Below are 23,007 nucleotides of genomic sequence, written 5' to 3'. Positions count from 1 at the left end.
TATCTGTGTAAATCTGAGTTTCCTTCATATTCTGTACCCAAAGTAACATGTTATATAGATTGTATGTAGAAATAGTTATGAGAATCCATCTTTCTTTTCTTTTTAAAAAGCTTATCTTTATTGTTAAATGTATTACAGACGTTCCTCCTTTTTCCCCTATTGACCTGCTCCTCACCCCTCCCACCCCCCTCCTGCCTTCCCCACACTATTGTCTGTGTCCATTGGTTTGCATATATGCATAGAAGTTCTTTGGTTTATCTCTTCCTGACGCCCTTCCCCCTTCCCTTTGAGGTTTGTCAGTCAAACAAACAATTTGTAATTCTTAATTTCTTCATCTTTTTCACCCATCCCCATGGGCCCCTCCCATTTGGCAAGCAACAAAAAGTTCTCTGTATCTATGAGTCTGTTTCTGTTCTGCTTGTTCATTTTGTTTGTAGATTCAATTGTTGATAGATATGTATTCATTGCCATTTTATTGTTCATATTTTTCTTGTTGTTCTCCTTCAAGACCCTTCAGCATTTCATATGATACTTGTTTGGTGGTGATGAACTCCTTTAGCTTTTTCTTGTCTGGGAAACTCTTTATTTGTCTATTGATTCTAAATGATAGCTTTGTAGGATAGAGTAATCTTGGTTGTAGGTCATTGCTTTACATCACTTTGAATATCTGTTGCCACTCCCTTCTGGCCTGCAAAGTTTCTTTTGAGAAATCAGCTGACAATCTTAATGGTAGCTCCCTTGTAGGTAACTAACTGTTTTTCTCTTGCTGCTTTTAAGATTTGCTGTCTTTAACCTTTTACATTTTGATGATGATGTGTCTTGTTGTGGGCCTTTTGGGGTTCATCTTATTTGGACTCTCTGTGCTTCCTGGACTTGTATGTCTGTTTTCTTCACCAAGTTAGGGAAGTTTTCTGTCATTATGTTTTCAAATAGGTTTTCAATTTCTTGCTGTCTCTCTTCTTCTGGCACCCCGTGATGTGAATGTTGGCACACCTGAAGTTGTCCCAGAGGCTTCTTACACTATACTCATTTTATTTCTTAGTGCATCCTTCATCTCTGACTGGTCCTTTAATGTCAATGTTAAATGTATTTTTTATGTTCTTGAGGCCCTCACTAAGTTCGTTGAGCATCCTTATAACCAGTGTTTTGAACTCTGCATCTATTAGATTGCTTATCTCCATTTTGTTTAGTTCTTTTCCTGGATTTTTGTTCTGTTCTTTCATTTGGGACATGTTTCTTTGTCTCCTCATTTTGGCTGCTTCTGTAATTATTTCTATGTATTAGGTAGAATTGCTGTGTCTCCTAAGCTTCCTAGGGTGGCCTGTTGTAGGAGTCCTGTAGGATCCAGTGGCACAGCCTCCCTGATCACCCTAGCTGGGCCCTCGAGGTACAGCCTTTGTGTGGACTGTACACCCTTCTGTTGTAATTGAGTCTTGATTGCTGTTGGCATGTCAATGGGAGGGATTTACTCAGGCTCATCAGCTGCAAAGACTGGCTGTGCCCACTGACCACTGACCTCTACTTTGGAGGACCAGCTGTGCTGGGGCCCACCACACAGAGCAAGACTTACTTCAGCAGGGCTCTGGTACCCACTGAGTCCACTCTTTGAGTGTGTTGCTTGTGGAGGTGGTTGGGTGGTGGTACTTTGATGTGGTCTGAAGCTGTCCACTGGGTGTGCTGGCTCTGGGGCAAGGTCAGCCACTGCCTGTGGTTTACCTGGGGCAACCAGGCATAAGCTACAAAGTGATCTGCCTATGGCTGCTTCTTATGCTGGGCTTGGATGGAGGTGCCCAGGAAAGCCAAGCTGTGAACCAAGGCTGGATACTTCTAGCACCAGGCCTGGGGCCACTTAGCAAGAAGTTATGGGGCTCACTGAGACCAGGTGCTGCTTTTATTGAGAGAATTTAGGAAAATCTGAACTAGGAGCCAAGATAGGACATTCCTATGGTAAAGCCACTGGAAACAGCTTGGATGGGCCTAAAAGTTTGGTGGGGCAGGGGCTCAGGGAATCACCAGGGCAGGGCAAACAGTGTAAGCCAGGTTGCTGGAGTCTCAGATAGGTGCCTGTCTGCCGGCCCCAGGGTAAAGGGATCACCAAAGGAACGACGGCCTCCACCAGCACGTCTGTCCTGGAGAAAGCTGCCCAACAGCTCTCGCCCCAATGCCAAACAACTCAGTTCTTCCCCATGTGTCTCTGGTGTCTTTCAAGCTGCCTCTCGACTCTGGAGCCTAGAGGGAGTGAGTCCGAGTAAGTCTGTGTGCGGGCCCTTTAAAAGGAACTGCCTAGGACTCCATGAGCCTCAGCCTCCTTCAGCCTCAGTTCCTGCTGGTTTAATAGCCAGAGTGATGGGGATTCTCTTCCTGGGATTGGAACCCTGGGTTGGGGGCCTGGTGTGGGATGGGGACCCCTCACTCCTCATGGAGTACCTTCACAGCCAAGGTGTCCTGAATTTTATCTGCTACACGTGGGTGTGGGACCAGTCCTGCAGCCATCGTCCGTCCTACTGGTCTCCATGTGGCTTCTTTAATTTTATAGTTGTAGGACTTCCATTCAGCTCAATGTCAGGCAGTTCTGAAGATGGTTGTTCTGTAGTTGTAATTTTGATGTGGTTGTGGGAGGAGGCGAGTACTACTGCGTTTACCTACGCTGCTGTCTTGACCAGAAGTTGAATTCATCTTTCATCTGTTCAACCAGACATTAGAGATTCGTAAAAATGTAAAATAACGTTATGTTTCTCACCAATTTGTTTCAGAAGATACAATTATTTTTCATAATTATGTTACCTGTGATAAGTTCATTTTTTTGTTTTTCATTTTTTTCTTTTTCTTTTTATCCTAGTCCGAGGATATTTTTCCATTTTTTTGTACAGATAGAATGAGAGGGAGAGAGAGGAAGGGAGAGAGAGACAGAAACATCGACGTGAAGGGACACATCGAGTGGCTGCCACCCGCACGACCAACCAGGGCCGGGGACAAACTGCAACCAAGGTACATGCCCTTAGCGAGAACCGAACCTGGATCTCTCCGGACTGCAGGATGACGCTCTAACCGCTGAGCCAAACCGGCCAGGGCTCATTTTTTTTTCTATTTATCTTTAGATAGAGTCGGAGAGAGAGAAAGGGTGGGAGAGAGACACATATACTGGTTGCCTCACGCACGACCCCAACCAGGGCCAGGGACGAACCGCAATCGAGGCCCTTGGCCAGAATTGAACCTGCAACTCATTGGTCCACGGGCCGACGCTCTAACACTGAGCAAGTTTGGGCAGGGCTGATAAGTTGTTTTTTTAAAAAAATTTTTTTTAATGTAGTTCTTTTTATTTTATTTTTTTCTTTAATTGATTTTAGAGAGAGAGGAAGTGAGAGGGAGAGAGGACGTGAGAGGAAGAGAGAGATGGAAACATTGATGAGATAAAATATCAATTGGCCACCTCCTGCATGCCCCCAATGGGGATCTGGCCCACAACCTGGGCATGTGCCTTGACCAGGAATCAAACTGGTGACCTCTTGGTGCATGGGTCAATGCTCAACCACTGAGCCATACCGGCCGGACAGATAAGTTTATTTTTATTTATTTATTAATCCTCATCCGAGGATAGTTTTACATTCATCTTCAGATGGAGCTGGAGGGAGAGAGGGAGGGAGGGAGGGAGAGAGAGAGAGAGAGAGTCATCGATGTGAGGGAGACACATCGATTGGCTGCCACCCACACAACCCCTAACAGGGCCAGGGCTGAACTGCAACTGAGGTATATGCTATTGGCCAGAATCGAACCCAGGACTCTTTGGTCTATGGGCAGTGCTCCACCGCTGAGCCATACTGGCCAGGGTGATAAGTTTATTTTTAATTAATATCAATTTCTCAGTTTTAACTTTTAATACAGTAAATATCAATAAATACAAGTTGCATGAACAAACACTCCCTGGGATCTTCAGTAATTTTAAGAGTATAATGGGGACCTAAGACCCTTCCCCCCAAATTGAAAGTGGTTGGTATATATATCATATTATCTTATTTAAAGCAAAACAAATGTATGATTATACAGTGGGCCTTTGAATAACACAGGTATTAGGGGCACCAACGCCCTGCCCAGTAGAAAATTTGACTTTTCTAAAACTTAACTACTAATAGCCTACTGTTGTCCAGAAGCCTTACCAATAACATGAATAGTCTATTAACACATATTTTGTATGTTGTATGTATTCTGTATTCTTACAATAAAGTAAGCTAGAGAGAGGATATTGTTAAGAAAATTATGAGAGAGAAAGTGCATTTCCAGTATTTATTGAAGAAAGTGCATATAAGTGGACCCGTGCAGCTCAGACCTGTGTTGCTCAAGGCACAGCAGTTGTTGCAGTGTTTGGTTTGCCTGTATGTGGTGGGAACTCTGGCAGGATGCTAGAGACCAACGCAGGGGGTCCTTCTGAGTGAGATGGAGGAAGTGCTGAGATCAGGCAGACTGGATACAAGGGTCACTACACAGTCTTATACATGTTATATTCGTTCATGTGACTGTGTTACACATTTTTTAAAAATCGACTCCATGGCACATTTCTAGGAAGTTTTAGAAAAAAAAGACAAGAGAGTCACTTTATTTCTCTTCTCAGGTCTGCAGTGGTACGAAGGTCTAACACCAGCCCTATGGGCTTTCTCCGGGTGGGGACCTGCTCCCCAGCACCAGCAGACACAGTACAAACAGTCGGACGAAGACTCTCTACTGGGTCTTCCAGGCCTTATTCACCTTCCCCTTTGGGTAAGAGTTTAAAGCAGTTGTTGTCAGCCTGGCTTCACCATGGCAAATCTGACATGACACTCTCCTCAGGAATATTGGCTCAGCCGGCACGGAGTCTCAGCTGACTGAGAACCGTGTCCCACCCTGCTAAGCACACCTACTCCCTACTCCTTGAGAATCTCTAGTAATCTGTTAGGACGTCTGTTGGAAATATTATCATACAAATGGATCTTATGGATAAAAAATATCCCCATTGGGTTTAGGCTCTAAACACAAAGTCAGAAACCCTAGGTCAAAGTACATAAAATGCCTACCCTACTTAGCACTCAGATTTTTGTGGTTTAAAAGACAATAGTGTATGTAACAGCACTGTGTTGTGTCCCTCAGAGGTCTCAGCTCTGGGAGGGATATGGTGGCAGCTTTATTACAATCTTCCCACCTCTCCTGGAAACCACAGACAGCGACCAGGAATATGCTAGAGAAAAGCAGAAGCCGACAGTGAGACAACAGCAACAACAAAAACCCAACCAAACATAAGAACAAACCTCAAAGCACAGTTTTAGTGAAAGTAGGAGACAAAATGCTTCAACTTCAGAATATATGTAAGAGAGGCCAGAGCAATAGGATTGGAGAATTTGTGAGAAAAAGCATCAGTGTCACAGGGAAGAAAAAGGTAGTACAGAGAGGGTCCAGTGATGGAAGCTCTCAAAATTGCAAAAAAAATAATTAAAAAATAATAATATATGTATACGTGTAGAAATGAGAGGGCTGCCACCTGGCCAGATCTGCTGGAGTATGACTCAGAGGGAACGGGAAGAGATCTTGGAAGAGGCTAAACGAGAAGGATAGTGCCCAGAAGCCCTGATTTCAAAACAAAAAAACCACAATGATAATTTTGTTTTCCCCTCACTTGAGGATATTTTTCCATTTAGGCAGGGAGAGAGAGAAACATCGAGTAGTTGCCTCCCACATGACCCCGACCAGGGCTGGGGATTGAACTACAATCGAGGTACATGCCCTTGACTGGAACCGAATCTGTGACTCTGGTTCACAGGCCGATGCTCCACTGCTGAGTTAAACCGGCCAGGACGATAATGTTTTTTTTAAAAAAATTTATATCACCACCTCACCTGTTGAAATGGTTTTTGCAGCCATTTTTAGCTGAAAAGTTTTTTCAAACAAAATCTTGGCCGTCCTTCACCCCCTTAACAGCTCCTGAGGCACTCCAAGGTCTCCCGAGACAAGTTCTAAAATGTATCCTTGAACTCAAGGAAAAGGCTCTTCTCAGGATCTCATCTTTGGCTACCTACCTAACTACTTGGTCAGTGCCCCGTCCTTTCTTTAGACATGTGTCTCCTGTCTACTGAAACTCCCTGAAGTCTTCCCCAACTCTCCTTTTTATTGGTTTGAGTTCTTAGAGGTATGTGAAAGAAGGTGGATGCAGAGATGTGCAAGAGAGATTGGGGAAACACCCGTGATGGATGAAGGGGAGGGAGCAGGAATGGACAGGGAGCCCTTCAGACTGCCATGCAGATGTGACCCCTGTGAGGAGGAGAGGAAGGAGGTGTCCTGACCATAGCGACTTCAAAGATTTTAGCCAGCCAGGCTGAAGGAGTGTCCCCCAGCACTGTGTTGTTCCTATTTCCTGACCTGCTTGAATAGGCCTGAATTAATGCCTTGACCGTCACTATGTAGGCAGTGGCTGGGGAGCCCTGGGGATCATGCCTCAGCTGGAACATGGTGGATTCAGAGGGATTGCAGCCGGGTTGTCAGTCAGTTCCATAAGCCCCAAACACTATGTACAAACTCTTTGTACTTAGTGACATAACTGTTAACAGGTGTTGATTTGTTTACGTGGCCTTTTTTCCTACTGATCTTGTTTTAAGATTATAGGTACTTTTGATCCTAGGGCACCCAGCACTCAGCACAGTGATTGCGTATAAGTGTTAGCTGGGCTAAATATTTGCTGATTAAATCTGTAGGCTGTAATGCACTGTGCAGTTTGTCATGTGTTGCCTGTCCCATCCTTCCCTGGTGTTGAATCATTTCTCTTTCCTGTCCCCATTCCCTCCTCAGTCGGTGCCATTCCCGAGCAGTGTAGTCAGTGCTGCTGTGGATTTCCTCAGGGCCATGAGTCCAGGAGGAGAAACTCATCGGGTAGGAGATGCATTTGGTATATTAATAATTTAATCCTGTTATATGTTGATTTGAGTTACGTTTCGTTTTTCTAGTCTTGTCAAAAGAACAGAATTGGTATGAAAATTTTTTTCTGCTGTCCTGTGTTTTAGAATCTTGTTCATTGTGTTTTAGCAATCAGCCAGTTGAATTTCTCTTTTTGGGTATATGATTCTTTTATGAAAATAAGTCTTAGGAATTAAGTAAGTACCTAGCTAAATTTCAGTCATTGTCACAAAGATAATGAAAATCAACCTAGGAAATGAAATTTTGTTACCTTGATGAATATTATTCTTGATAAGAAATACCAGTTATCATCAAATAAAAAAGAAATATAGATGTTTATTTTCTTTATTATGTACCATGTATGCCTCCAAAGACATGTATAAATCATATTTTTTAAAGTTAAATCTTATTGTATGTGCATTTGAAGAGTTGGCCAGTTAAAGGAATTTTGTGTTTCTTAGGAAAGCATAAAACTTAGCTTTCTCTGGATCATAACACTTTGCCACTAATTTTATTTATTTTGTGTGTATGTATTGTGTATGTATATACCCATATATACACGTGCCTCTGTGTGTGTTTGGCAGAACCCAGTTCTGAACTATTAAATATCAAATTTAGGATGAGATTAAGCCAGGAGTGATCAGTAGCAAAATCTCCTATTGGTGTCCAATTCCGGAAAGATGATAGTTAGAGATCACTAAGAAGATTTGTATGTTCTTAATTTTATCGGGGGTAGTTTGGCTTGAAGAAGTGCCAAAGAGTTTGTAAGTGGAGCTCAAGGCTTAGTGGACCTTAAGTTGTCAACAACAAGGTTTGTGTGGTGAGTTCCCTTACTGTTGCCAGCTGCTCAGCATATCAAGACTATCTCCAAAGCTCTTGATATGGAAACCCCTTAGAGTATCTTCTTTGAAGAGAATATGGATATTCGATGTTTTAAATGAATTTCATTAGTGAAATTGATAATACAAACAATCCATAAGCTTATTTTTTTTTTTTAAGATTTGTTACTGATTTTTAAAGAGAGAGGAAGGGAGAGGGAGAGAGAAACATTGATGTAAGAGCGGTTCATTGATTGGCTGCCTCCTGCACACCCCCTACTGGGATCAAACCTGCAACCTGGGCTTGTGCCCAGACTGGGAATCAAACTGGCAACCTTTCGGGGTTCGGAATGACATCCAACCAACTGACCCACACTGACTAGGGTGATAAGCTATTATTTTTAAACAAATAAAATCTAGGAAAAGTGTATTATCTAATTTTCTTACATAATGTGTGTGTGTTTGTGCATGAGTGTGTGTGTGTGTGGTGTTATTCTGGGTTATTTTGAAAAGTTTACTCTGGATTCGATGTGAGAAAAGGGAATAATCACGTTGCTAAATCCAAGTATGTATTTATATAAAATCATCTTCTTTATTATAGGTTTTTGTTGTTTTTATTAACTTTAACCGTTTACTGCATAGTTCTCTTTGGTCCTAACTAGACCTTGCATGAATCTGAGTTATTTGCTAGCTGCTGATAAAACAGCCAATATATGCATTATCAACTTCTATCTCCTGAGAATACCAGTGACAGTGTTCTTGTCACTGTTTGGTAAAGGATAGCAAAAAATAGTCTCCTGCCAAGTAAACAGTTTGAGAATATCTCATGAAAAGTAAGATATTCATTGAAATTCTCATTTTAAGAATTGTCTTGATGCTTATGTATTTGCCATTTATGTCTTCCCATTGGATTAACAATGCATCCATTTCTTGGTAGGCTCTTCAGTGCCTCAGGCTCAGTCACCACAGTCTTTCTTACTGGGAGCCAGACTGCAGAGTGCCCCCAGCCTCACGGACATCTACCAGCACAAGCAGAAGCTCCGAAAGCAGCACTCTGACCCCGTGTGCCCATCCCACACTGGGGCTGGGTGCAGCCACTCTCCTCAGCCCAGTCGGCCTGGCAGCCTGGGGACTTCTCCCCCCAAACACATGGGGTCCTCTCCTCGGAGTTCTGACTGGTTCTTTAAAACCCCCTTACCAACAATCATTGGCTCTCCTACTAAGGTGTGTTCACTGAACCCTTGTAGGCATTATGACTCTGTTCAATTAACATTTGTGAAGTGGGGCACAAGCTGCCAGATGGAGAACCAAGGTTCAACAACAGACCACAAGAGAGATTGAAGTAGAGGTCTTTTACTCACAGGTCCTGAAAGAAATATGCTGCACACCTAGGGGCGGGGCACACCGGGATGTCCAGACAGGGTGCAGACATGGAGAGACAGGATCTGGGCACATGTCTTTATCAGGGTTTGTGGGTAGAGTGTTTTGGGGTTCCTGGGCTATGGCTAGATTGGTCAATTCAAAACGAAAGAGCAGGGTTCTGGTAAGCTCCATGGGGTCTTATCTAAGGGAGGATCCTGGAAGGTGGAATCACATCGGGAGCTTACATTTGCTTGTGACGCTGCGGGCTGCTGTCTGGGGTGTCCCTTGCAAGAGGGGCAAGTGTCAGTTTAAGGTCCCTGCAGCCCACTTGGCCAAACAGAATGGAAGCGGAGGCAGCAATACCAAGGAGTAGCTTAGCTGAACTCTCTATAGTAGGTCATGAACTAGTATAGTAGGTACTTTATGGAAAGGACTTATGCTGAGAATAGCTATGATTTAATGAGCACTTGCTATGTGCCAGGCACAGTGTAGGTCTTTTACTTGCTGAATGCTTTATGTACATTATTCCACTGAATAGTCCATGGTTATAGAGCCTGTAAGTGGAAGAGCCAGTATTTGAATCCAGGTCTGATAGACTCCAGAGTCTGCTCCTGACTCCTGGGCCATGCATCCTGACAGTACGGAATGCTTTAGACATCGTAATAACTAGCTTACATTTGTTTCTTTAGACCACGGCTCCTTTCAAAATCCCTAAAACACAAGCGTCTTCCAACCTGTTAGCCTTGGTTCCTCGTCATGGGCCTTCTGAAGGGCAATCTAAAGATGGGAATGACCCACGAGAATGCTCTCGTTGTCTCTTAGTCCAAGGAAGTGAGAGGCAGACGTCTGAGCAGCAAAACAAGGCAATGTTTGGCAGGTAAACGATACCATCTCCTCCCAGCTTTAAACATGAAAACTAATAGTACATATGTTTCTATTATAAAAGCAACCAGATCAAATTAGTATCCGGATATGAACTGTATACGTTTAGAATCTCTGAAAACTGTAGATGCTTCCTGTAACTGTAAATACAGAGCTCTTGCTGAATTTCCTGCATATTGTATTTCTGCCTTTTGTTTATTTTTGTTAATGAAGTTTGTCTCTACCTTGAATTGTTTGGGATCTATTTTTTGTCTCCTTGTTCTCTGATTTCCCGTTAACCCTTTTATGGCTTGGCTTAAAGCCTTATTATTTAAATGTCTGGTTTTTTTTAAAGTATACTTTTCCATTGTTAACATCACTCTTCTTTTTAGATCTGTCAGTACTGGGAAATTATCCGATCAGCAAGTAAAGACACCTTTAGGTGTGCATCAGGGCAGCACAGATAGTTTAAATACAGAACGGCCAATGGATATAGGTAAGAAAAATCTGTTTTTTTGGGGGGGCAGGTAATTTGTTAGCATGTGCATGAATTCCTATTGCTGCTATAACAAGTTACCACAAGATTGGTGGCTTAAAACAACATAAATGTACTGTCTTACAGTTCTGGAGGTCAGAAGTCTGTAATAGGTCTCACTGGGCTAAAATCGAGGTGTGAGCAGGGCTGCATTCCTTCTGCATTCTCTAGGGGAGAGTGCATTTCTTTGCCTTTTCCAGCTTCTAGAGACTGCTCTCATCCTTGGTTCATGGCCCCCTTCCATCTTGAAAGTCAACAATGGCCAGTCTAAATTCTGACCTGCCTCCCCATTCAGCATTTAAAGGACCCTTGTGATTACATTGGACCCACTAGATAACCCAGGATTCTCTCTTTATTTTAAGGTCAGTTGATTAGTAATTCTAGCTCCACCTGTAATTTTCTTTTGCCATGTAGTGTAGCCTTTTTAAAGGTCCCGGGGGTAGGACATGGCATCTTTGGCTGGGGCTAGAGGTGATTATTCTACTTATCTGCTTCTGTTGATTGAACATGAGCTTACTGACGCAGATTTCTTCATCCGGTCCCTGTCATTTCATCTCAGTTGCTCATCAAGACAGGCTTGTTTTGTATCTTGATGATTAACAACAGCCTATCAGTTAGAAGGAGTTCTGACAAAGGTCATTTTTTATCAGTAGGATAATACTGGCTAAATTTAGGCTAAACATACATATATTCTCGAGCATTTCTTATACAGCAAGTAGATAAAAAATAGGTCCCTGAGATCCCTGGCCCTTTGGTGATTGTTCCAGGGACTGTCATGTCTATAGATCCACATATAGATTACTCAGACTGCTTGGCAAAACACTAAAAACAAAGGGAAGATCCCAGACCCTCACCCAGACTTGTTTAATGAAATTTTCTGGCAGTGGATTCTAGGAATCTATATCTTTAATATGCTCCCCACATGATTATTAAGTACACTTAAATTTCAGAATCACTATTATAATCTCTTTATTCTTGTTTTCTCTGTAATTTTTTAAAGTCATAATTGTTTGTTAAGATCTTTACACAGGAGTAGGAAAATGGGTAAACATACAGTAGTGGCTCAATTCCCCAGTCTCTTTAGTATCCCAGAGTTTTACTATTTACATGCCTTTATGCATGCCAGATATGTAGAGCTAGTAGAGGAATTTGAGGAAGCCACAAAGAATTTCTGAGTATTGGTCTCCTCTGGGCCAAAGTCTCCTGTGACCTAGGAGCTGTGACACGAGAACTTAAGGGTAGTGGTCCTTGTGACACCGTATACTTTTAAAAATTGACTTCCCCATGCGCATCCAAAGGAAATATCTGGACTAGCAAATGACTGATTGAACATGATCTCTAATCCAAAGGGAACATCATAGGGTTTGCTATTTCACTCCACTTCTTGTGTGGTTCTGAAGGGAAGTTTGGTGTAATTCTTACCCTTGTTTACAGGTGAAGTGTTCTTTTATTTTTTGCTTATTCCAGTGTGTTTTCTTTTTCTCTTTGATTTTCCGCTGTTTGAATAGGATATGCCTAGGTGTAGATTTTTTGGTATTCATCATGCTTGGTGTTCTGAGCTTCCTAGAGCTGTGGTTTGGTTCTGTCATTGTTAATTTTGAAAAATTCTGGGTCATTAGTACTTCCAATATTTCTGTTGTTCCTTTTTCTCTTTCTTCTCCTTCTGATAGTCCCATTGTGTATACATTACTCCTTTGTAGTTGTCCCACAGTTCTTGGATATTCTGTGGTTTTTTTTCTTTAATTCTTCTTTCTCTTTGCTTTTCCGTTTTGGAAGTTTCTCTTGACATATCTTCGAGCTAACTGATTCTCTCCTCTGCCATGACCAGTCAGCTGATGAGCTAATCAAATATATTATTCATCTATGTTTTAGTTACTTTGATTTATAGCATTTCCTTTTTATTCTTTCTTAGAGTTTCCATTTCCCTGCTTATGTTACCCATCTGTTCTTACAGGTTATTTAGTTTTGCCATTAGAGCCCTTTGCATATTAATTGTAGTTATTTTAAATTTCTATTCTAATCATTCCAGTATCTGTGCCATACTGATTCTGGTTCTGATGCTTGCTCTGTCTCTTTCAGCTGCTTTTACCTTTCAGCTTGCCTTTTAATTTTTCTTGAAAGCCAGACATAATACACTAGATAAAAGGAATTGAGTTAAATAGTATGAAGTTTTTTGTTAATGTAGCTAGGAATTATGCTGTTTAGCATTTGCTGTTGCTCTAGGTATCAGAAGCTAAACTCTTCACTGATGACCTTGTTTTTGTCTCCCCATCATCTTTGAGTTTCCCTAGATACCCCTTCTTAAATAACATCTGAACTTTGCCTAACTATATTCTAAGAGTTATGAAAAGCCCCACCTCACAACAGAAGACTCAAATAGGTTGAAAGTGAAGGGATGGAAAAAAATCTTCCAAGCAAACGGAAAGGAAAAAAAAGCTGGGGTAGCAATACTCATATCTGATAAAATAGATTTCCAAATGAAGGCCATAACTAGAGACAAAGAAGGCCACTACATAATATTGAAAAGATCTATCCAACAGGAAGATACAACCTTGATAAACATATGCACCCAATATAGGAGCACCAAAATATATTAATAATCTTCTGGAGGACTTCAAAGGAGAAATTGAAAGCAATACAATCATAGCAGGGGACTTCAACACCCCACTGACATCACTGGATAGATCCTCTAGACAAAAAATTAGCAAGCAAACAGAGACTCTAAATGAAGCACTAGACCAAATGGATTTAATAGATATGTACAGAGAATTACACCCCAAAACTACAGAATTCACATTCTTCTCAAGTGCACATGGGACATTCTGAAAGATAGACCACATGTTAGGACACAAACTAAGTCTCTACAAGTTCAAGAAGATGGAAATCATATCAAGCTACTTCTCAGATCTCAATGTCATGAAACTAGAAATCAATTGCAACAAGAACATGCAAAGACATTTGATCACATGGAAGCTAAATAGCATGTTATTAAATACTGAATGGGTCACCGAGCAGATCAAGGAAGAAATTAAAAACTTCCTGGAAACCAATGAAAATTAACACACAAACACAAAATCTATGGGATGCAGCAAAAGCAGTTCTGAGAGGGAAGTTCATAGCACTACAGGCCTACCTCAAAAAACAAGAAAAATCTCTAATAGACTATCTAACCTCACAACTTAGAGAACTAGAGAGCAAACAAAAAGAAAACCCCAGAGCAAGTAGAAGGAAGGAAATAGTAAAGATCAGAGCAGAAATAAATGATATAGAGTCCAAAAAAAAACAATTCAAAGGATCAATGAAACAAAGAGTTGGTTTTTCGAAAAGATAAACAAGATTGATGAACCCTTAGCTAGACTCACCAAGAAACAGAGAGAGAGAACCCAAATACACAAAATCAGAAATGAAAGAGGAGAAGTAACAACTGACACCACAGAAATACAAAAGATCGTTAACAACAACTATGAACAATTATATGGCAACAAATTCGACAATCTAAGTGAAATGGACAAGTTTCTAGAGACACATAGTCTCCCAAAACTGTACCAGGAAGAGATAGAAAACTTGAACAGACCAATAACAACAGAAGGAATTGAAGATGTAATCAAGATCCTCGCAGCAAACAAAAGCCCTGGCCAGGATGGCTTAACGGGGGAGTTTTACCGAACATTCAAAGAAGAACTAACAAACATTCTCCTCAAACTATTTAAAAAAATTCAAGAAGGAAGACTTCCAAACTCGTTTTATGAAGCCAGCATAATTCTAATTCCCAAACCAGAAAAAGATACTATAAAGAAAGAAAACTACAGGCCAATATCCCTGATGAACATAATGCCAAAATCCTGAACAAAATACTAGCAAATCGGATCCAGCAATACATCAAAAAAATTATTCACCATGACCAAGTGGGATTCATCCCAGGGATGCAAGGCTGGTACAGTATTCGCAAATCAATAAACGTGATACACCACATAAATAAAATGAAGAATAAAAACCACATGATCATATCAATAGATGCCAAAAAAGCTTTAGACAAAATCCAGCATCCATTTCTGATAAAAAACACTCAGCAATGTGGAAAAAGAGGGATCGTATCTTGACATAATAAAGGCTATATATCAAAGACCTACAGCCAACATCACACTCAATGGGCAAAAACTAAAAGCATTTCCCTTAAGAACAGGAACAAGGCAAGGATGCCCACTTTTGCTACTCATATTTAACGTAGTACTGGAAGTCTTAGCCATAGCAATTAGGAAGAAAAAATAAAAGGGATCCAAATTGGAAAGGAGGAAGTGAAACTTTCATTATTCGCAGATGACATGATACTATACATAGAAAACCCCAAAGACTCCATCAAAAATTTACTAGACTTAATAAATGAATTTGGAAAAGTCGCAGGATACAAAATTAACGTCAAGAAATCGATGGCATTCTTATACACCAATGATGAACTCACAGAAAGAGAAACTAAGAAAACAATCCCATTTACCATTGTGGCAAAAAAATTAAGATACCTAGGAATAAACTTAACCAAAGAAATAAAGGACCTATTCTCAGAAAATTACAGGTCATTGAAAAAATAAATAGAGGAAGATTTTAAAAAGTGGAAGCACATACCTTGTTTATGGATTGGAAGAATTAACATCATTAAAATGTCCATACTACCCAAAGCAATCTATAGATTCAGTGCAATCCCCATCAAAATACCAACGGCATACTTCACAGAATTAGAACAAATACTTCAAAAGTTCATATGGAACCAAAAAAGACCTCGAATAGCCACAGCAATATTGAAAAAGAAGAACAAAGTTGGAGGGATCACATTACCAGATTTCAGCTTATACTACAAAGCCACTATAATCAAAACAGCCTGGTACTGGCACAAGAACAGGCAGATAGACCAGTGGAACAGAACAGAGAACCCAGAAATGGACCCAAGGCAATATGCTCAATTAATATTTGACAAAGGTGGCAACAGCATACAGTGGAGTAAGGACAGCCTCTTTAATAAATGGTGTTGGGAAAATTGGACTACATGCAAAAAAATGAAACTAGACCATCAGCTTACACCACACACAAGAATAAACTCAAAATGGATAAAAGACTTAAATGTGACTCATGATCCCATAAAAATTATAGAAGAAACTGTAGACAACAAAATTTCAGAAATCATATACAGCAGAATTTTCACTGATACATCACCTAAGACAATAGAAACAAAGGAGAAAATGAACACATGGGACTACATCAAACTCAAAAGCTTCTGCACAGCAAAAGATACAATAATCAAAACGGAAAGGCTACCCACTGTATGGGAGAGCATAATTGCCAATGATATATCAGATAAAGGGTTAATTTCCAATATATATAGAGTGCTCATACAACTTAACACAAGGAAGACAAAGAACCCAATTAAAAAATGGGCAGAAGAACTAAATAGACACCTCTTCAAACAGGACATACAAATGGCTAAGAGACATATGAAGAAATGCTCAACATCACTAATCATCAGAGAGATGCAAATTAAAACAACAATGAGGTATCACCTCACACCTGTCAGAATGGCCGCCATCAACAAATCATCAAACAACAAGTGTTGGGGAGGGTGTGGAGAAAAGGGGACGCTAGTACACTGCTGGTGGGAATGCAGACTGGTGCGGCCACTATGGAAAACAATATGGTGTTACCTCAAAAAATTAAAAATTGAACTTCCATTTGACCCAGTGATCCCACTGCTGGGAATATACCCTAAGAAGCCTGAAACACCAATCAGTAAGAATATATGTACCCCCATGTTTGTAGCAGCATTATTTACAATTGCTCAGATCTGGAAGCAGCCCAAGTGTCCATCAGTGGACGAATGGATCAAAAAGCTGTGGTACATATACACAGTGGAGTACTATGCAGCTGTAAGAAAGAACGATCTCTTACCCTTTGAGACGACATGGAGGGACCTGGAAAGTATTATCCTAAGCGAAACAAGCCAAACAGAGAAAGACAAGTATCATATGATCTCACTTATTTGTGGAATATAATGAACATAACAATCTTAGGAATGGGGTAGTCCCAGAGACGTGGAAGTAGGGTACAGACTGACAATCCCCAGAAGAGGGTGTGATGGGGGAGAGATAAACCACAGAACTTATATGCATTTATGCATGAACAATGGACATGGACAGCAAAGCTGGGGACAGGGCAGGGAGGGAGGGTGAGGGGGGATCAGTGGGGGAAAAAGAAACACCTGTAACAAAAATAAATTAATTTATTTAAAAAACGTTATGAAAAGCTTAGCTCTTACGTTTAGGTCTATGACTTAATTCATGTGCATAATGTGATGTGGAGATCCAACTTCATTCATTTGCATGTGGATATCAGGCATCCCAGCACCTTTTTTTGAAAAGACTATTCTTTCCCTCATTGAATTGTTTTGCTAGCCTTCTAAAAAAATAATAAATTGATCATAAAATGTTTATTTTTGGACTTTCAATTCTGTTTCATCGATCTATATGTCTATATGTATGCTGGTACCATACTGCCTTAATTACTGTAGGCTTTTATAGTAAGTTTCAAACCATGAAATGTGAGGTCTCCACCTTTGTTCTTTTTCATTTTCAAAAATATGTTTTATTGATTTTTAGAGAGAGGAGAAGGGGGAGAGGGAAATAAAGAAAAATCAATGTGAGAGCAAAATGTTGATCCAGCTGCCTTCTGCACACCTCCTACTGGGGATCCAGCCTGCAGCCTGGGCCTGTGCCCAGACTGGGACTCCAATCATCAACCTTTCTGTGCATGGGACATCGTTCCAACCAACTGAGCCACACCAGCCAGTACTGTTCTTCTTTTTCAAAATTGTTTTGGTTATTTTGGGTCATGAATTTTAGCATCATTTTGCCAGTTTCTGAATACCAGCTAGAATTTTAATAGGAATTTCATTAAATCTGTAGGTCAATAGGGGGAGTATTGCCATTTTACCAATTTTAGGTCTTTTGATTTATGAATATGGAATTTCTTTCCATTTACTTTGGTGTTCTTTAATTTACTTCATCAGTGTTTTTTGTTTTTTGTTTTTTTATCCTCACCCGAGGACATTTTTCCAATTTTTGTACAGATAGAGTGGGAGGGAGAGAGAGGGAGAGAGAGAGAGAGAGAGAAACATCGACGTGAAAGGGACACATCGAGTGGCTGCCACCTGCACGACCAACCAGGGCCGGGGACAAACTGCAACCGAAGTACGTGCCCTTAGTGGGAACCGAACCCGGGTCTCTTCGGACTGCAGGCCGACGCTCTAACCGCTGAGCCAAACCGGCCAGGGCTACTTCATCAGTGTTTTGTAGTTTCCAGATTACGAGTTCTACATATTTGTTATATTTTTACCTAGTTATTTTATTATTTTTATGGTATTTTAAATGGAACTGTTTTCTCAATGTGATTTTTAGATGGTTTATTTCCAGCGTATAAGAGATACAATTGATTTTGTATATCGATCTGGTACCCTACAGCCTTGCTGTGTACATTTACTAGTTCAACTAGTTTTTTAGTAGATTACTTAGGACTTTCTATTTGCAAGATCATGCTATCTGTGAACAGAGGTAGTTTTACTTTTTCATTTTTAATCTAGATGCCTTTTATTTCTTTATCTTTTGCTCATTTACCTGGGTAGGACCTCTAATACAATGTTGAGTAGAAGTGGTGAGAGCAGACGTCTTGTCTTATTCCTGGTCTTGGGGGAAACTTTTACTCTTTCACAGTTAAATATGATGTTAGTTTTGTTTTTTTTCATAGATGTTCTTTATTAGGTGAGGAAATTCATTTTTTTTCCTACTGTGTTGAATATTATATATTAATTGATTCTGCATGTTAAACCCCCTTTGCAATCCAAGGATAAAATTTCACTTCATTTTGTTGTGCAATTCTTTTAATCCTTTTTATGTGTTGCCAGATTTAAATTGTTAGTATCTTTTGTTGTTGTTGTTATTAGTCTATAGTTTTCTTGTGATAACTTTGTCTGGTTTTCATATCATGGTAAGACTGGCTTCAGAGAGTGAATTGAAAAGAGTTCATGCCTCGCCCTGGCTGGTTTGGCTCAGCGGTTGGAGCGTCAGTGTCATGGACAAACAATCATGGGTTCGATTCTGGTCAAGGGCACGTGCCTCGGTTGCGGTTGACCCCTGGCCCTGGTCAGGGTAGTGCAGGAGCCAGCCAGTCGATGTGTCTTGCATCGATGTTTATCTCTCCCCCCTCTCTGTCTCCCTCCCACTCTGTCTGAAGATAAATGGAAAAATATCCTCGGGTGAAGATTTAAAAAAAAAAAAAAGAGTTCATGCCTCTTCAGATTTTTGGAAGAGTTTATAAAGAATTGGTATTCTTGCCCTGAACGGTTTTGCTCAGTGGTTGGTGCGTCAGCTCACAGACCTAAGAGTTGCAGGTTCAATTCTGGTCAAGGGCATGTTACCTCAGTTGCCATTCGTTCCCGGCCCTGGTCAGGGTTGTGCAGGAGGAAACCAGTCAATGTGTCCCTCTCACATCAGTGTTTCTCTCAGTCTCTGTCTCTCTCTCTTTCTCCCTCCCTGCCATTCCATCTGAAGATAAATGGAAAAAAAATATCCTTTGGTGAGGATTAAAAAAAAAAAAAATTGGTATTCTCTAAATGTTTGGTAGAATTATCCTGTCAAGCTTTCTGAGCCTTGGCTTTTCTTTGTGAGAAGTTTTTGATTAGTAGTTCACTCTCTTTACTTGTTATAGGTCTATTCAGGTTTTAAAATTCTTGCACTTTCTAGCAATTTGCTCATTTCATCTAATTGATCTAATTTGTTTACATATAATTGTTCATAGTATTCCCTTAAACTCCTTATTTCTCTAAAGTCAGTGGTGATCTCCTCTCTTTAATTTATGATTTTAATGTTTGACTTTTTCCTTTTTTCTTGGTCAGTCTAGCTAAAGACTTGTGAATTTTGGTATTTTCGGAGAACCAATGTTTGCTTTTCTCTGTTGCTTTTAGATTCTCTATTTTATTGATTTCTACTTTAAACCTTATTATTCCCTTTCTCTGCTTAGGTTGGATTGTTCTTCTGTTCCAGTGTGTTAAGGTTGAAAGCTAGTTTATTGCTTTGAGCTCTTTTTTTAATGGGTATTATAGCTGTCAAGTCCCCTCTAAGCACCACTTTAGCTACATCCCATAAGGTTGGGCATGTTGTGTATTTACTGTCATTTTTATTAAGTATTTTCTCATTCCCCTTGTGATTTTGTTTTTGTTGGTTATTTGGAAGTAGTTTGATTCCCACATGTGAGTCCACTAAATTTCCTTTTGTTGTTGGTTTTAATTTTATTCTCTTTAGGCTGGAGAACTACATTGCTGGATTTCAATAATTTAAAATGTATTGAGGAACATTTGTCACACCCACCACCTTGCCAGGCACACTGGCATCTCCCAGACTGTGTCAACTACGTAGTCTGGTATGACCTCTAAATTTATATCTGAAGACAAAACGCTCTAAGTCACTGAGTCGAGATGGGGTTCTCCGAGTTGCCCTGGAAATGCTTTTTCTGTACAGCAGCATGGCTGTCCCATTGACTCTTAGAAAAGAAGGGCAGTTTCGCCCTGGCTGGTTTTGCTCAGCAGTTGGAGCATCAGCCTGCGGACCAGAGAGTCCTGGGTTCGGTTCCCGCTAGGGGCATGTACCAAAAAAAGAAAAGAAAAGGGGAGGTTTCTTTCCTTTGCATCAAAAGGGGATCTTTGCCCTGGCTGGTTTGGCTCAGCGGTTAGAGCATCGGCCTGCGCTCCAGAGAGACCCTGGTTCAGTTCCCGCTAGGGGCATGTACCTTGGCTGTGGTTTGTCCCTGGCCCTGGTTGGGTCGTGTGGGTGGCGGCCACTCAATATGTTCCTTTCACATCGATGTTTCTCTCTCTCCCTCCCTCCCTCCCTCTCCCTCCCTCCCTCCCTCCCTCCCTCCCTCCCTCCCTCCCTCCCTCTCTCTCTTTCTCTCCCTCTCTCCTCCTCCTCTATCTGAACAAAAGATGGAGAAATGTCCTCGGGTGAGGATAAAAAACAAAAGGGATCTTTTATGACCACTGTTTAGATGTGTGCTCTTTTCCTGATGCACGTCTGGCAAGGTAGCATGCACTTTTCTGACAAGGGAGGCCATGAGGAAGACAGTATCTGTGGTGCACCAGCTGTCCCCAGGATGGTCACTGGATCATCTTTCTTTCATTAACAAGATAAACATAAAATTCACCAGCATCATGAGCCTGTTGCAGTAAAAATGAACCCACTTCTGTCCATCTTGATTCCCTTCACATGGACTCTGTGTTCTCTTTTGGATCCTCTGCTGCATTTACTGTTTCTGGTGTGTTTCTGCAGACATCGAGTTTTTCATTTGAACTGTTTGGTATTACTGAACCTTATGTAATAACTTCAGCCATTTACAGGGAGTGCCAGCAAAGGATTGAAAAAGAAGATCTAATGAATGGTGTTAAAGAAAGAAATCTCCTTTTCTACTATTGGGAAAGTGGAAAGTTTTAAGAAATTTTTTAATTTTATTTTATTCCTCACCCAAGGATATTTTTCTATTTATCATCAAGTAGAGTGGTAGGGAGGGATAGAGACAGAGAGATGTGATAGAGCCACTGGTTGCCACTCGCACAACTGGACCAGGGTCAGGTACGAACTGCAACCGAGGTATATGCCCTTGACCGGAATTGAACCCATGACTCATTGGTCTACGGGCCAAAGCTTTAACCACTGAGCAAAACTGGCCAGGGCAAGACACTTTTATATTTCTACAGAAAACACAAAAGTCTTTATTATTTATTTATTAATTTATTATTCCAATATCTCAAATATCTTGTGGTTTATTTTTCTAAGAAGAATAAAGCACAGGGATCACTAATGTGCATAAGGTGGCTTTAGCATGTCCAGAGTAATTTTTAAAAAAATTTTTTTCCTTTATTGATTTAAGAGAGAGAGGAAGTGAGAAGGAGAGAGAGATAGAAACATCGATGAGAGAGAACATTGATTGGCCGCCTCCTGCATGCCCCCTACTGGGGATCAGGCCCACAACCTGGACATGTGCCCTGACCAGGAATCGAACCGGTGACCTCTTGGTACAGGGTCAACACTCAACCACTGAGCCACACCAGCTGGGTATTAATTTTTTTTTTTTTTTTTTTTTAATCCTCACCCGAGGACATTTTTCCATTTTTTGTTCAGATAGAGTGGGAGGGAGAGAGAGAGAGAAACATCGATGTGAAAGGACACATCGAGTGGCTGCCACCCTCACAACCAACCAGGGCCGGGGACAAACTGCAACCGAGGTACATGCCCTTAGCGGGAACCGAACCCGGGTCTCTCTGTACCGCAGGCCCACGCTCCAACCGCTGAGCCAAACCGGCCAGGGCATAATTTTTAAACTCTCTGCCAACCGTCTACCATTCTTTTTTTTTTTTTATCCTCACTCAAGGACATTTTTCCATTTTTTGTTCAGTTATAGTGGGAGGGAGAGAGAGAGAAACATCAACGTGAAAGGGAAACATCAACGTGAAAGGGACACATCGACTGGTTGCCACCCGTATGACCCAACCAGGGCCGGGAACAAACTGCAACCGAGGTATGTACCCTTAGCGGGAACCGAACCAGGGCCTCTCTGGACCGCAGACCGACGCTCTAACTGCTGAGCCAAACAGGCCAGGGCCATCTACCATTCTGAACAAACTGGCACAGTGTTTCCAAAGGAAGCAGAGTTGGTTCAGAAGTGAATACTCTGTAAATTAATCAAAAATAAAACTAAGCAACAACAACAAAAACCCTTTCTACTTAGGCATTTATATCATTTCCATATTTTCATACCTGTTTTGCCCAAAAACATGTTTCTCTGTAAAATTCCAAAGCAGTATATGGATTTTGGGAGATTTTTAGAGACCTATGCCCTTGGGAAAGATCTTACATAATAAAAAGAAGAATGGTGATATTTTTGAAAGGTTTCTAGTGATAAAAGTAGAATGCAGTGGAAGATGCCTATGTTCTTACATTGTATGCAGACTGCTGCAGTCTTTCAGTGTAGTTGTGAGAATGCTGAGCAGGGTCAAGTCAGCTTATGCTTTAATACTCTTTATGTCTTTGAAGAGTTCTGAGGCGATTAGGCAGAGTTCTTTTTATTTTTTAAAATCCTCCCTTGAGGATATTTTTCCATTTATTTTCAGATGGGGGGTGGAACACATCAATATGAGAGACACTGATTGGTTGCCTCCAGCATGACCCCGACCAGGGCCTGGGACGAACCACAACTGAGATAACGTGCCCTTGTCCGGAATTGAACCCTCGACTCATTGGTCGGTGGGTCGACGTTATAACTGATGAGCCAAACCGGCCAGGGCTGCAGAGTTCCTTTTAGATAGATTAACATTTTCTTTATTAGTAATAGGAATAACATTCATTACTTACCCAATGAATGTTTGAGATTTTTCTACGTGCTGTTGTGCATACGGTGATGAAACAGGATAAATACAGTCTCTGCCCTCAT

The 23,007-nt window shown here is 41.0% G+C and overlaps 1 protein-coding gene across 2 annotated transcripts in view; it reads left to right on the top strand.

The window, feature by feature from the left end:
- The window catches only part of ULK2 (unc-51 like autophagy activating kinase 2), a 110,768-nt gene that overhangs the window by 67,942 nt on the left and 19,819 nt on the right, over positions 1–23,007 (top strand). For both annotated transcript variants that reach the window (XM_036278321.1, XM_036278320.1), the window contains 5 exons: positions 4,607–4,752; positions 6,808–6,888; positions 8,668–8,954; positions 9,782–9,969; positions 10,346–10,449. In XM_036278321.1, the coding sequence (XP_036134214.1) occupies positions 4,607–4,752; positions 6,808–6,888; positions 8,668–8,954; positions 9,782–9,969; positions 10,346–10,449 (806 nt within the window). The remainder of the gene's footprint in view (positions 1–4,606; positions 4,753–6,807; positions 6,889–8,667; positions 8,955–9,781; positions 9,970–10,345; positions 10,450–23,007) is intronic.

The sequence above is a fragment of the Molossus molossus genome, unplaced genomic scaffold (genome assembly GCF_014108415.1).
Source record: "Molossus molossus isolate mMolMol1 unplaced genomic scaffold, mMolMol1.p scaffold_m16_p_27, whole genome shotgun sequence".
Classification (NCBI taxonomy): domain Eukaryota; kingdom Metazoa; phylum Chordata; class Mammalia; order Chiroptera; family Molossidae; genus Molossus; species Molossus molossus.
This window is presented reverse-complemented; position numbering and strand designations above follow the sequence as displayed.